Source organism: Serinus canaria, chromosome 4, assembly GCF_022539315.1.
Source record: "Serinus canaria isolate serCan28SL12 chromosome 4, serCan2020, whole genome shotgun sequence".
NCBI lineage: Eukaryota > Metazoa > Chordata > Aves > Passeriformes > Fringillidae > Serinus > Serinus canaria.
The window spans coordinates 10,836,168-10,852,549 of NC_066317.1; the positions used below are offsets into that span (position 1 = coordinate 10,836,168).

The 16,382-nt window shown below is 41.1% G+C and overlaps 1 protein-coding gene across 1 annotated transcript in view; it reads right to left on the bottom strand.

Annotated features, from left to right (window-relative positions):
* The window catches only part of RNF150 (ring finger protein 150), a 114,938-nt gene that overhangs the window by 14,821 nt on the left and 83,735 nt on the right, over positions 1-16,382 (bottom strand). The window contains exon 6 of the mRNA XM_009097501.4: positions 15,679-15,889. Coding sequence (XP_009095749.3) covers positions 15,679-15,889 — 211 coding nt within the window. The remainder of the gene's footprint in view (positions 1-15,678; positions 15,890-16,382) is intronic.

Here is a 16,382-nt window from a genome sequence, read left to right on the forward strand (position 1 = left end):
TGTGCATCTTAGCTTCCATGGGCTATCCTGAGGACTGCTACTGTGACTGAACTTCCTTAACTATATTTTAAAAACCCATGTCAGCAGTGTGCTCTGCTTCCAGCAAGCCTGAAAGAAGGAAATAACAGCCTCACTCAAATACTGGACTGAATGAGCAAGAGTGTTATGGTGAGAGAAATTTCAGTTCTTGTGTTCCTAAGGAACATCAGGAAGAACATCCTTTGAAGGGGTGATTTAGAGATGAACCGGCCAACACCACACAAATCCCTCAGAGCAACCATGCTGCAGGGGTATCCCCAGCTGGATACAATATTAAACCAGAAGACTCAATGTAAGATAGTGGTTTCCAAAACCTTTTTCTCTGGTCTGATCACACTGCAGAGCTGTGACCTCTCCTTGGGGAACTCCATGGCAGAAAGCAGCTGCAAAAAACCAGCTGAGATTGCTTCTCCTCAGGACTGCAGGGAAATGCAAGAAAATATTTGGTGCTTGGAAGAGCAACATACCACAGGCAGAGAATGAGACTAGGACATGGAAGTGGACACACAGCTTTTTATAGGATGTTAGAAACTTCTCACTCCTTCTTCAGATCATGTGGAAGGTGGCTACTAGTCAGTGAAAATCCACACAGTAGAGCTTGATGTAAAACATAAGACTGCTGTGGCAAACAAAACCCCCCCATATTTCTGCCTAATCACTATGAACTGCTTCTCCAATTATAAGAATGCACACAGCTGTAACAGAGAAGAGCACCTTGTCTCAAAAACATCTCCCATTTATTTTTGAAGGAGGCGTTTGGAAAAGCTCACATAAGTCTGCCTGAGTTTGTCTGTCATGGCAGTGTGTGCATGATTTTCCAGTCTTTCTCTTTAAATACGTTCTACTGCAAAAGCTCTCAAAAAGCCCAGGTCACCAGCAAAGCACTGAGTACTGAGGAATCAGATACTTAACTCTCAAGAACAGTTACACCAAACATCCAAAGAGTCAAAAAATACCTGGGCATCTATTCGAGGATTTAATGAGAAAATGCGCAAGGAGGGGGCTGAAGAGCTCAACAGTGGTGGAATTATTTGAATGAAGAGTGTGCCTATCTTCTCTCCCTCTCTCACACATGATGGTGCCTTCCTATCCAATGCTGCTGACACTGGGCTTCACCTGAGATGCCAAGACCATTTTTCGGATAAAGGGGCAAGATGTTAGCCCAGAACTTTGTGGGCTTTAATTTTGTGCATGTTGGTAGGAACTCCCTCCTCATCATGCATATCAGTGACAGTGAACCTTGGCTGAAATTCAATTCCATTAGAAATGGCCATAATTAAAATTTCACCCAGGGATGTCTTTCTCATTAGATATTTTAAAAAATATACACAGTCATGAAATCAGAAGAGAAAAACCCTACAGAGGTGGTGGAGGAACCTGCATATCAGATAAGTAATTTTTACTGCTGTCACTAGTAAAATACAACTTCTAACAGTTACCAGCTTTGAAGTTTAACTTTTACTTCAAGGGAAGAACAGTCTTCCTTTTTGTTCAGTACAAGGAAACAACATGCCTGAGAATGGACTTGACTCCGCTGCAGCAGCAGCTCCAGTACCTGAAGCAGGGCACAGCTGTAGGACCACTGTGCCTGACAAGTCAGAGCACATTAGGACAGCATTCCATGCTCATCCATCCACACACCCTTCCCCATCCTCCAGGCTACCCAAGGGTTGCCCACAAACAACAGACATGTGCAGAGACTCAGATTGTATGTCACACCTTTTTCTTTTTACCCTCTGACACCTCACAGTGACATCAGGGTCCCTACCACCAGCTCACACATGGGGACTTGCAGAAATTGATCATTTACACTCTCCTACCACATGCTCACAGGACTGTCAGGTACATGTCCCCAAAAACCTGGGCGACATTGGACCAAAGTACACTGCTTAGGCTAAAGATTAATTCTTGCACGACCATGAAAAAGAGAATACTTGACAGAAACAGCACAACTCAGACAAAATATGTTTTTTAACTTTACAAGACTGTCTAACCTGATTTGATTTGGACATCTTAGTTATATATTTTGTCACAGGACACAGCTTATCTACTTACTATAGCTCAAGAGATAAAGATTGAGTTAAGTGCAATTCAGCTGTAGACAAATTTGTAACAACAGGAAAAAAATTCCAAAATTATGGAGCCCCACCAATTTCTCAATGAGTCTGTAAAAATTCCCACTTTAATAGCAAAGAACATGCTTTTCAGTCTCTCAAGCTCCATCAGGTTGTAGATGCAATCTCTTTGATGGTGTGGCACCAGCAATAGTACAATATTCTGTGGACAAGGCTGATACATATATTGAAACAAAGTAAGAACCTGAACCTGAACGGATCATTACAGATATACCCTATAGCTTTACTATTTCTTCTCTTCCAGGATGGGCACATAGGCAAACAGATTATAGAATGATCAATTACATAAGAACATCCATTTTTCCATACAGAAGAAGCAATTTCTGTTGTTTATATGTCTGTTAGCAAGGAAGGAAAATAACATGAAAGCGGAAGTGTCACCTCTTATTTTATGAAAATTGCAGTAGTTTTAAAAAATAAATTGTAGGTGCTTTCAAAGCATTCTACCAGTTTAAATCTCCTCCCCATGGGCTTCTACAGTATCCCTACACTTCCTCTTTTGAATTCCCTATTTAAAAATTCTGCAAGGAAGCTTTCTTTAACATCCACTTCCACAGAATTCTTACAGAAGAAAGTTTTAATCCTAATTGAAAACAGTGCACACTTAATTTCCAGGGCCCCCTTTTCAGATACACTTTTGGTAGGTTCTTGTATCTGGTCCTCCCTCATACACACACAGAAAGGACAGCTCTGACCTTTACTGACCACTGACAACACTTATGATGAGGTACTACCGACTTCTGGAGCTTTCAAAAATGTCTCATTTAAACTAATTAACCTCAAATACTTCACTATTCTCAAATTTGTTTTCCTCTGGAGCCTTATGTGATGATGCTTTAAAACAACAGCAGGAACAAGTGCAGGCAAGTGTAGAAACCAGTTCAGTGTAACAGTACCTTTAACACAGGGAGTCTTACTCTGTGCTTGAAGTGGAAGCAGTAAGAGACCTGCTCTGGAAGAGATGTCCTGCGTAGCTGAGTCTATTCTCCACAATTGTAATGGCTGCATGACACAATCCCTTTCAGATTTGCTAGCAATTAGCATCATTCACTGCACCATCTCCCCAGCCACTTCATTTGTCTTTGTGCCCGTGCAGACCTGCAGATGGGTGGCAGCTAAAAGCCATAATACCCAGTTTTCAAAAGAGCCCTTCATGCAACACCAAACCACAGACATTTTTTTTTCAACATCCTGCAGTGACAGATGAGTTCAGCTGCTAACTCTCCTTTCCTTAAAAGCCTATCACAAGCCTATCAAACCCTGCAACACATTTTATATTCCAATGTAATCATGCAGCTTTTGAACAGCTTAATCCCAGATCTGATCTTCCCTGTAGCCTAGTCAATAGTTTCACTATCAGTGATGTATCTACAGCTGAGGCTAGTTCTCTGACTGAGAAGCAAATCTGATCAAGACCCCCAACAGCAAAATGTGAATGTTTACACCTAAAAGTTTGTAACTTCTCACTATTTGGCTAGCCTGTGTACTGGGAAGGTCTTTGTGTGCCACTAGGTTTGTGGGTCAGTCTTTTGCAGAGGGTGCAAATTACTTAGACTGCTGCTGATATTTATGGATTGGCAGGTAGGAGACGACATTGTCAGCTGACAGGATCTATAACCCTCATATAAATGGGACAGAGTACTAGCAGGAAAAGTAAAGTAGATTTCTACAGTCTGAAACAGCCCTGGAAACATCAGGAACACCTCTACAAGGACTTCCTGAAAAGTTAAGCAAAACTGCCCAATTTAATTTGTCCATGTATAGTTGTTTTTATTAGAAATGTGTCTCTTTTCATTAGTTTAGAAATAATAAAAAAGCCCCAAACCAAGAGATTATAGCAAAACTTTTCCTTTTGGAAAAGTAGACCTTTTTAATGTCCTTTGCATCTTCTTTAGGTTGCTTTCACGGTTTACTTAGAGGATTAAGCAATATTTTTTATCTAATCAAAAGCATTCGACAGGAAAGAAACATGAGCACATATAAACCCCATCATGAGCACATGAGATGAGGATTAAAATATGACTAGGAGGTGTATAGAACCACAGTTTGTTTGGAACAGAGATGCCCAAAATATTACTTATGTCTTGTGGTAGAAATAAAATTCTAACAAGCTTGTCTGAGTACATTAATGCACATTCAGTGCACTCACATAGAACACACGAGTACAGAACAACAATCAAGAAAAGCCCTCATAAAGGAAGAGGTCAGCTGTTTATCCTGTATGTTAATTTTGGACAATTTAAATCAGTTGATGCCAACTTCCTTTTAACTGGAACATTCCTCTGACAATCATGCAATAGCTCAACATTTTTTTTCCCATTAAAAATAAATCTGAAGTGCCAGGTCTGGCCTGCTACACTCACATATTGTCTGAAAAGAATTTATGAAAACAGCTTCATGTAAAGAAGAAAAAGAGTAATAAAATCAGCCTTTACAACAACTGAAACCAAATCGACAATTTTGATTTAAAGAGTTCAAATTATTTAATGTGAGTCTCCTCCTGATCCTGTGTCTCTTTCCTGCCTACCTTCCTTTCTGTCCTAAATGAGCCCATATTAGAAAGAACATAGCAGTTTTTCTTAACCTGAGGTCTGAAACCAAGAGTTTTGTCTCTCCAGCCTAAAGCAAGAGTGCACACATGTTCCCTCCTCATTTACCTACTCCTTTTGCTTCCTTGCTCATGGATCACACAAGTAACATGACTAAAAAGTGAGCTCCATTTGCTGGATTGCAAAATGCTGGGTGTGACAAAAGCCAGAGAGGGGCAAGCAGGACAACAAGGAGTGAAACCAACATTGAAGAGGGAACTCAGTCTCACCTAGAGGCCACTAAAGCTGGCAAAAGGGCATCTGAGGATAATTTCTCATTTGCAAAGTGCCCTTGGAGCCTCGGGTCTGGCTGGTAGGAAACTTGCAGGGGCATCCATAGAAACGGTTTTAGGGTATATAAATCTAGGGGCGTTAGCAGTTCCTTTCAAATAAGCCTCCAGTCACAATGTAATTTCAACTGAACAACTTCTGGCATGAGAAAATCCCCTCCAAAGCCCAACTTTTATCAGGGATGCTTGCTGAAATGCTCATGGGAACATGACAAAGGCCAAACCCAAGCCATCCATTTTCTGAGTTTCTTCTTAGAGCAGTGGATGGGAAAGGTCAATTTAAGTTTCAACAAACTGCAGCTGGAATTTTACTGGAAAATATGTTCATTAGGTCACTTGGCTACCACCACTAGCATCAAGACCTCCCTAACACTCTACATGTGAAACTCAAATTGAAACAGAATAACTTAAAACCACTGTTTCTCTGCATGAAAAACCTTTGTCTCTGTTTCAATTTTTTAAGTTATTATATAGTCCTGTTCCTCCTTCTTTTGTGTTCTGAGCATTAACACTCCTTGGAGAGGCAGAAGAACAATTTTTTACCCTATATAATGACACCTCCCTAGGAAAATAAAAGTAGCAAAACCACTCTAACCACCTGGAAACCAACCAGGTAACTTCAAAAAACGTAAATGCCTTTGCACTGTTCATTATTATTTCCCTTTGTTCCACTACTGTAAAGTTAGAGTCAAAACTCTGTGGCATTAAGTTCGCTTTTAACCCCTTTTGCCATTCATTTTTATTCAAGTTTCTTCACTTTCCACTCCTCTCATTGAAAAATGTTCATGTCCAGGAGGTTCCCAGGCAGTTCCAGAACAAGTTAGACCCCAGGAGCCGTTAGAAAACACAAGATTTAAATATTGATATATTTTATATCTAGTCTGGAAAAAGGGCTTTTAGAAACTGAGTACCATTTTATAGTAAATATAAGTTTTTTACAAGGGAAGTGGTCTTGTTTCTTTCAGTCACAATCAAACAAAAACTGAAGGATTAATTTAGGAATAAAAAAGAGACAAAAGGAACTACTGCAGACACATGTAATTTTTTCTGCCCTGTGGAATATACATTTATAGCAGTTTAACTTTTGAGGGTGAACAACTAAAACACAACCATTCTCCCAAAGCTTTCCTCCAAAACTATTTTCTTGGAAGTGCACTCTTAGGCTTCAGGCTTCTCCATAGCTGGAAGCATGTTCCTTCTCCCAGAACAGGTTGGTAGAGGGCCATTTTCCTAAAATTTCCTTCTTTAAGGCTATTTTGGTCTTACAGATTGACAGGTATTCATGCACAGAAAAATAATTTGCTGGTGCCTTTTCAAAATGCAATTACAGGGAAGTAATGAAGTTTAGCAACACCTTAGTTGAATTCAATATCCTGAGTACTTGGGGGCAAAATCTGAAGTCAGGTTTCTCATGTATAAGTGACACACACCACATTTGGTGGCTGTCTCCCAAAGAAACCTTAGCAGCTGAAAATACTTTTATAATAACACTGTGTTATTTAATTACCTGTGCAAGGAACTGGCAGATTTTAACCACCCTTTGTGTGATCTTTTTTCCCCCCACTGAGATGCTACAATTTAAAAAGTTTAGTAAAGCTATTTCAGCTAAGTGCTTTTCATATTCTGACTTTGCCAGTGGCACCCTTATTCTATATATTTGCTGTGCACTTGTCCTGTAGGAGGCACTTTTTTCATTGTCTTATAGCACTATGCTACCTCAAGAGCGGAAAATAAAGCAAAAATTTGCAGAGGTCTCCAGGTAAGTTGTTTTGCACATTGTGTATATTAATTCATGGGTTAATTATTGCCACCCAACAGAGCCTGTGTTCTTGCCTACTCCCTGAGCGCCTCAGATATGTTAACATGAGTTACAACGAAAAGAACAGTCGAATATATTGGCACTTGCAAAAGACAATCACAATAAAAAGCCAGTTTGGGTGGATATTCATTAATGCAACTCTGATGCTATTGTGCACTGTGCTGAGTATAGCCTGAGTATATTCCCCAGGATATATTTATTTATCACCAGGATATATTTTCTCCAGCCTTGCCACTGGAGTGGCAAAGATGGCATTTAGCTGGTCAGGAATATATCCACGTGGGTCCTATTTTGAGCATCCCTAGATGAGGGGCTTATGCACCCCTCCCATTCCCAGGCTCTCAGGTAGGAGAAAATCCTCCAACATGCATGCCAGAAGTTGGATATTTCCTCTTGGATATTGGGCTTGATCTTCTTCTCTTCCAACCGTTCCCATTTTCTATAAACACTCATAAGCCAGTTTGTCCATCTGGCCTATCAGTCTCAAAACATCAGTTTCAGGCTCTATCTTCACTTGGAATTGCTCACATCCAGAGCAACAGAATGTCCATCAACTAAGATTTTAACGAGAACTCTCACTTCTAGGTGAAGTGGCTTGGTTACTGTTGCAACCATGGAGGATCCCTGAAGCACCCTAATTTCTGCAGGGTTGGAGGAAAGTGATGAAAAAACGAGTAGAACTTCACTAGTATTTTTTGAGCAAATACCACTGGGTTGTTTTTTTTTAAGGCTGAACTCGTGAAGTGTTAAGAGACTTTATGTGAAAGTTTGGGCTGTTGCCCCTACAGGAGACTGGAGAAAATTTAGACCACAGCAGTTCTGGATGCTTCTTGCAGGCCAAACATCTCCTGCAAGACTTTTTCTGCCATACAAAAACTATCACATAGTTACATGCATACTCCCTCCTCCCTTTCACTTGATCTCTTCTAAATGCAACTCTCACATGTTTTTTGAGAAATCAGAATTGGTGGTTACAACACAGGAATTACAGGTGTAAGCATGCACCTGATCCTTTAAATTCTTATGAGAAACCAGTAAGCTTCCTTGAGCAAATGATTCTCTTGCACGTTCACAGGCTCACAGCCTGGATGAATACGGTGAAAAACATTATGTACCAATGACTGGAAATATTTTATCAGCAGAGCTCTTGCCTGACTTCTTTCGTTTGAGTTACCTTCACTAAGGAGCACTAAGGTGAATGGACACTCATGAAGCAATGCAACCAGAACAAAATACATGCAAGCAGAATTGAGAGTGACTGCTGCAGAAATTACTTTCTCAGTACCTTCTGCACCTCAGGCTCTTGTTTTTACCCTCCAAGAGGCACAGCTGCCTTTTCATTGTCCTTCTTTTCCCACTAAATTTACAAGACCTGTTTGCTTACTATGATCTGCTCTTACCTGTGAGGTTGCTGGAAGTGGGCTCATATCTGTGTATGCACTGAGTGATTCAGCACAGCCTGACCCCAGCAGGGGTCTCTGAGCTCTGCACAGTATAGGTGAGCACTACTTTTGCCTTGCCTATCTGAAATGACAGCAGCAACCAGAGGCACCCTGCAATCCTCCCCTTCCTCTGCCCACCTTACTGTAGAACCACTGCTCTGCCATACTTATTACTTCTTATTTTCAGGTGCTGATCCAAGCTGGATCCTTGCATCTCCCATTTGGTTTTGTTTCTGAACTGATAAGAAAAAGATTCAGAATCAGAGTAGCACATTGTATCTTAATCAGCACTTCCTGATGATTTCAGTGGAGGCTTTTTCATAAAAACTGATGACAATGAAAACTCCACAGATATTACAAGTGTAAATAATCAAGTCAATTGTATGCAAGATACTGAACATCTCTTGCAAGGCAAGGCTTTTATTGTCAAGTATAAATAAAAGAGATTAGCTAGTATGAAGTTCACATTTGTATTTTACTCTACATTGTCAATTTTGCTTTAAAAGCTTTCTTGTTCAGTGTTTTATCCAGATACCTGCTAAAGACAGTGGAATACAGACAAAGATACAAGGCATGTTACCACTGGTGCCAGCCCTCAGGTCCCCTTTTCCCCTGCACACATGCAATGCACATTCAGAGCAATTGGGAATGGTACATTTAAGGACACACTTTTGCACCAACACAGTGTGGTGTCTGGACCCTGACTGCACACCAGGACCCCACTAAGGTCACTCTATCTCTCTCCTCCTCATCTGGGCAGGGAAGAGAAAATACAACAAAAGGCAATTGGCTGGAGCTGAGGACAGGGAGAGATCACTCACCAGTTACCATCAGGCACAAGAGGAACTTGGGGGAAAAATATTAATCTAATTTATTACCAATCAAATCACAATAGGGTAAGGAGAAATAAATCTTAAAACACCTTCCCTCAACTCCTCCCTTCCTTCTGGGCTTAATTTCACTCCCAAATTCTCTGCCTGTTTTCCCCCTAGCAGCATAGGGGAATGGGGGTTGTGGTCAGTTCATCACATTTCCTCTGCTGCTCCTTCCTTGTCAGGGGGAGGACTCCTCATACACTTCCCTTGCTCCAACATGGGGACACTCTCGTAGGAGACAGGCCTCCAAACTTCTCTAATGTAAGTCCTTTCCACAGGCACAGTTCTTCACTAACTGCACCAGAACGGGTCCCTTCCATGGGGTGCAATCCCAAAAATACAGGCTGCTCCAGCATTCTGGAGCTAGCTGGCACTGGCCCCACTGGACAACTAGGAAGTCTCTAGGAAGTCTTCTGACAGAAGCCACCCATGTAGACACCCTGCTACCAAAACCTTCTCAAGCAAACCAAATACCTACAGTCTTTACAGGAGCATTTCTCCTTCCTTAGTTTCATTGTCATAAATAATAAATCCCTTATGTCTCTTGCATTCTCTGAACATTAATAAAATGCTTATATACTCAGATATGAGCATTCAAATGAGATTTGAAGCTTCATCCTTTCTTTGCCTAGTTGTTCATTATGATGTTTGAGCAAAATAGACAGCTGTGTAGGGTTCAGTTGTGATGCAGACAGTGTGCTTGCTTTTGGAAATAGTGTTGTGAAAGCTGGCTTCTATCTCCCTCTTTTCTCTTGTGCTCCACATTTCTTTCTTCCTATTGTACTGGCACAACAACTTCTGGATCAGAAAATTGATCCAAATGAAACAAAACCACCCAGGAGAAATCGGCTGGCTTCTAGACTGGGCTTCCGAGGCAGCTACACAACATAAAAGCAACATGGAGGCAGGAATGTAATTTGGGACAGACAGAGGCAAGCCAGGGACTGTCACAGACTTCAAATGTACAAGCAGACTTAAAAAATTGAGCTTTCACCACTGAAAGTGAGCACTTTCTTCTATATCTCTTCCTAGACTCAAATATTAAGCAGTCTTCGTGGCATCTGCAGCCTTTTTTGGGACCCTAGGTTAGTTCAGACTGCTGTGAGTGCTTACCAGGCCCTCTGAGCCATATCACAGCTCAGTGGGGACAAGGGACCTTATTGATCTGATGTCTTCATCCTTGCTCTGTACACAGTGTCAATGGACACAGAAGATGTGAAACAGAAAACAAAAAAATAAATTAGAATTTAAATTTCCTCCTTGATTCACAGCAGTTTTGTACATCCCATTTTGCAATTTTCTGTGCAGAAACAGTTTGTATTTCACTTCTCAACATCTGGAAAGAAGGAGCAGTTTTATAACAGAAAAACTTCCCTGTCCCTTCAGAGTCTGGCAGGAGTCTTGTAGGTGTATGTGATAACCCAGAGCACATTTTTAGTGCCAGCTGTGTTTCACTTGGTGACTCTTTCAAACCACCAGTGCTGTGTTGGCATCAGTGTTGGTCCCAAAACAATCTAGGAACTCAGCTCATTGGAAGTTTTGGTCCATGACAATTATTCAGTGCAATATCCCCACAAGATTTTAGTAGAGCCACCAGGACTTATGTCACACGCTAGGCACATGGGACCCAATCTGCTCAGTCTTAAACTAGGTCCCATCAGTATTCTCTCTCTGGGACAGTATTAGGGCTTGCTAATGTAAGTGTTAACTTGCTGCATTAACGAGTATCTAGGGATTTTTTCCACCTTTTCCTCCCCCTTTACATTCCACCTATTAAACCCCACTATTCATAGCAAGGAGGAACAGTCAAGTGGTTACAAGACAACAGTGGATCAGATTCTTATAATGCACTTTCATCCACTTCCAAAGGCTGACTATTCTTCACAAAGATATTTTAGACATACACAGATCAAAATAATTACCTGAAAAGTTATATTAATAGATTTAATGAAGAGTTATCAGAGAGATTTGAAAGGGTCCTCACAGTCATGATGAGCTGTACGTTGGCAGGGTTTTATGGAAAGAATAAAATGAGAGGCAGAAAAGGAACTACTGATATTGTCTGGACTGCCCACACTGTTATATAGCGTGCCAAACTCTGTGGACTTTGCAGGTGATATGACACCTCGGGGGAAAGTTTGTCGTTTTTCGCACTAAAAATCCTGCTCATGTGTACAGTAGAATTATTTATGGATCTCCCTCCAACTACAGAGGGATTTCTGAGGCCCTATGCGGTGGGATGAGATATCCTGCTGAATGGAATATAAAAGGTTGTCTAAATTGAAAAATGGGAAGTACTTATGAAGAGATAAACTTTACTGGCAAAGACAGTGCACGCTATTTACTGCAGAAATTAGTAAGTGCTTGAGGGAGATAAATGACCATGGATGCCATAAAAGAATAAAATCTAATAACTACTTTTCACCTGCCATTGTCATCATACCTTTAGAATATCTAGATGCTACTTTCCCAGAAAACTACCTTTTTTAACCATATCATTCAGTCTTAGCTAAGCCTGACCCAAAGAATATAGCAACGGTCTCCTCAAATCTTAAATCCTCTGAAGCTGGTGTAGCTCAGAGCTCCTTCAGGTTCAGATCTTAGACAAGTCCAGCTCACACTCTTACCATATGTAGAGCAGGAAATTCCACCTGCACTGAGGTTTCCAAAAATGTTAGCATTTTGCATAACTCACTACTAAAAATTAGGCACCACAGATTGCTATGATTATTGCAGAAAAAGATCCTTAGGCTTTAAATGCTCTGGAGAGCTGAAAAAGTCAGAGCAGTACATTCAGCTGAGATGAACTCCTATGTATTTCACACTATTTCCCCTCCACCCCTACTCTCCCTCTTTTGTTTTTTTTTTTTTTTCAAAACTCCAGTTTTTCATTTTTTCCATCAATACCTTTTCAGCAACCTGTTAGAGAAATTACAACATGCTACCCCAGGGTCCTACACAATATCCCACCACAGAGGGCAGTCACTATGACTAAATACTGAAGAGACTTTGGGTTATGGATATGCCCAAGCAACTTGATGAAGGCTTAGATCTTGCTAAAAGGCAGCTGAGAGAAAGTGCTGGTCCATTTTTAAGTGCTCAGTGCTACTAAACAGGAGATTCTTGGTTTAGCAAGGAGCCCTAGGGCTTAGTCCTGTCCAGATGTTCATAGTTCATTACATTTCCAAGGCTCCCACAGGTATCGGGAGCATGGAGAGCAAAAGGGAGAGAGAGAAGGCATGATGTCTGCTGAGCATACACATAGAAATAAGAAGAAAAGCACTGGCTGAGTTCCAGAAATTCAAATCTGGCCCCACTGAAGTAGGCAGGAGCTTTACCACCATGGAGACAGAATTTTACCCAATGTGAACAGTATTCTGGGAATATCCTCCCTCCAGACACACTGTGGGAGGTCTTCTGGCTCTGAATAATCACTGGAAACACAGGAAATTAAACCCAAACCAAGGGAACAATACCAGAATGATTAATCAACAGACAAAAAAGAATGTAACAACAATGAAGTGAAAAGTGTTGCAGAAGTGGGTGGAAAGAAGATGGCAAGTCCTTTACCTCCTGGACCACTGAACTTTTGTGAGGAACAAGGGATGATGCAAGGACTTGTGGTGCTGGGTGAAGGAGGTCATGTCAAGGCTGCACTGGAGTCTTGGAGTTTGCACAGATTCAGTAACAAGGGGGAAAAAACTTGCATTGCAGATTCAGCTTTGGAGTAGGTTTGCATCAGTAATGCTATATAAAGAGGCAAGAAACCTAGCAACTTCAGCAAAGATTTCTAGGAGCAATCATCACTTAGAAATTCCCAGGCAGGCTGGTTCACAGTAAGGGCATGCTCAGCCAGCTCTGTGGTTGCGTAGCTGAGCTTTCTGGATATAAGAAATACAAAAAAGAGACATAACGCCTACAAAGTTCCATCTACTCTGACAGCTATGGCAGTTATTTAGCCTACAGTTGCCCTCTGATTTAGTTAGAATTTGGATTCATACCACAACTATATATAAGGTCCTGGATGTTCCCCTTCCACTGCCTTAAGAGTTCAGGTTGCCTACAATACCAAGTTCTACCTTTTAAACTGCTTGAACCCTCAACATTCCCATGAGGCAACTAGAGAGTCAAATTCCCATAACTGCTGGAATTCAGCCTTCCTAACCCTAACCAAAGACTTCTTCTTTGCTGCAGCTCTGCTGCAAAAAGGGACTAAGTGACTTTTCTGGGAACTACTGCAAAATGCACCACACTGGATATGATGACAGCAGGGAAACTTGCACACCCACCACTGAAAAATATTCAAGCATTGCATTGCCCTTTAGAAGAAAAATCCAGATGCAGATTCATGTCTACAGAGCAATGATGAATGAATGACAGCAGCTAACTAAGCATTAAACCCGATTTCCCTGAGTGACTGTGTGATAACCACAGCATAGGCAGGCATACCTCTGCTTTTTGAAGGTCCTAAGGTGCTTTGAGCTTTCCTCAGGCCTTCCTTCCTCTCAAAGCCACTGGAATGGCCTGCTTCCCATCCACATCTCTGACAGTGTGAGGTTTACAATCTTCACAGAGCTTGGGCCACCTGCCAGTTTTCTCTCCCTGCTCACTTCTCTTGCTCTCTCTCATTTAACGAGGAAAAAACTCTTTTCACAGTCCTTCCCTGGGCCTGGCCAGTCTCTTCAGGTGATGATGATCTCCTGATGCTCTGTAGTTTGCTGTCTGTGTACCTGGTCTTGGAAGTTCCTTGTCTGTGGGGTCTGCTGCCAGTCCTGAGGATTGTCCAGTCTTCAGGTCTACTGTCCAATATTATCAAAGGTAAGGGGGAAAATGGAGGGTAAGGTGGAAAACAAAGGGCACCAAGGCAAAATCAAGCATTTTTGTAGCCTCACAGTATTCTGCTGGCTCTGAGAAAGCTTTTCACCCAGTTACTTAACTTAGCTGGCAACTTGGAAAATGAATTAAAAATGTCTTTGGTCCTTCTGCAGTCTCTTGAAACAAATCTGGATGGAAGAGAGTGCCTGGAGAGTTACTGAGCTCTTGTGCTCTCTGGCAGCCTCAACACCATTGTTACGCCTGCTGAGAAACCAGAAGAGCTGCTTCTCAGCCTGACAAGATCCTGGGATAAAAAGCACAGACTGCTCCTCATGCTGGGCTTGGGACCAGGCTGCTGGCTTTTCCCAGCATGTGTTGTGCAGCTGTGTGTGTAAGGGGCACCCCACAGCCCTCCTTCCCAGCCTTAACAGTTCTCTTGTAGAGAACTGTGGGGCAAGGACCATTATCCATGAGAGGATCTACTTGCTTCTGGACTGCTAAAGGGCAGAGCAGAGACCAGCATTTAGCCTAGTCTTTATTACAACGTGATGCCATCTTTCCTTTGTTCTTAAAATCAGCCTTAAATGCATTTCCAAACAATTACAGGAAGGAACAAAATGCCATCTTGTTCTGAACAGCTCTTGCCAGCACTCAAGGAGACTTGAGAAAACTGAATGCCCCCAGCTGGCAGCTGGCCATAGAAGATGGCTGGGATTATAACCTCGCTGCTCACCCCTTGCTGGATCCAGAATTTAGACCATAAAAGGACCAAAACTGAAACCCGAAATCCACAAAACAGAATGTAAAAATCTGGGTCACCAGTATCTAAGGTCACAAGGCCAGTCTTTCTAGAAGTTATTTTCTCTTCCATGACAATGGCATGACAACATGAGAGAAAATGGGATTATCAAGTCTCTCCCCAAAGAAGAGTAATGTAAAATCATTTCAGCCTAGTGCCATCATGTGTCTCCTACCTTTTACACATAATATTATTACTTACCTTCTTTTTCATGCCCAGGCCACTAGCAGTACCTAGAAATCACTCGAAATGTATAATTTTTCCAGAACCTACACAAACTCTATACACAAAACTGTATTTTATCACTTCTTCTACCTCCCTTCAAGTATATCTGATGATTTTCTATAATAGTCTTGTCAATACACCAACTAGTGTCAAACAGATAGGTATTTTCTACTGATCTGCTATTTTTCCTAAAAATGAGAATTTTAGACTAGCACAGTCCTCATTCAAAATAGCTGACAACATTTCTTTTAAACTGTCAGAAGCAAATTTTCAACAGAGAACATAATTTTTAGGAACAGAGAGACATGCAGACATTTTGAAAATTACTTGTTCAAATGGTACCACTTTCACACCTTACACAAGTGAAAACTAAAGACACTGAAAACATGTAAAATTCTCCTTCCGTTTTTGTACAAATCATCAGTGTTATTTAACTGCATTCAGGCTTTCAAATACAGGAACTCTGACCATCAGTCCAGTACAGCAAACACATGATAATTAAATTTACTTACCCTGTAGATTCCTGCTGGCTTAAAATGAGGTCATTGCTCCAATGAAAAGCCCTCAAAGGTGGCTCACTAGAGATGGGTTTGTAGTTGGGGTTTCTAGACATTTATTTCAGTGCAAATCCTGCCAGAAATTGGAACTTACTGCTTGTTGTGAAGTTACCCTCGCCAGCCTGGGGAAAGGAGTCTACGTCTTGGATGACTTGTAGCACCCCCACGGTCCGGGCTGGGGGATCCAGGGCCACGGAGCTTTCATTCACGGTAATGTCACTGGCTCCTGTGATCTGGTTGGTTGGTGGTCCTCCTATGGATGATTCCAAGTCTGGAGGTATATCATCCATGCAATCTGCATTTGGCTAATGGGAAGAAAAAGGAGAAAATTGAGCTCCTACCTGATAAAAAAATTCAATTTACTTCTTACTTTTTATTCAGATTTTTTGGCTTTATTTCAGTATTGAAAAATGACAATATACAATGAATAAACACACAGAGACTTTGTATTCATGTACTTAAAACTTAATACAATCTGTTGGAAGAGACCCAAAGTATGCCATGGAAATATTGAGTATTAAACTGTGTCACCTACAATTGCCAAACATTCTTATTTATACTTTTAAAAGGGTTTGGGAATATGCACATTAAAAAAGTAACTCACTTATTGGTATGATCTGCTCAACATGGCAGATTGCTGAATCAGATCACAAATGTAAACAGAGACAGAAGCTGAAGGGGAACGATTATCATTTTTAATGATCATTATTTTTTTTTAAATATACATTTTACAGAGCCAGTATATGAGCTTACAGGAATATGAATTCAATAAGAACTGCCTCTGGATGCATCTATGTG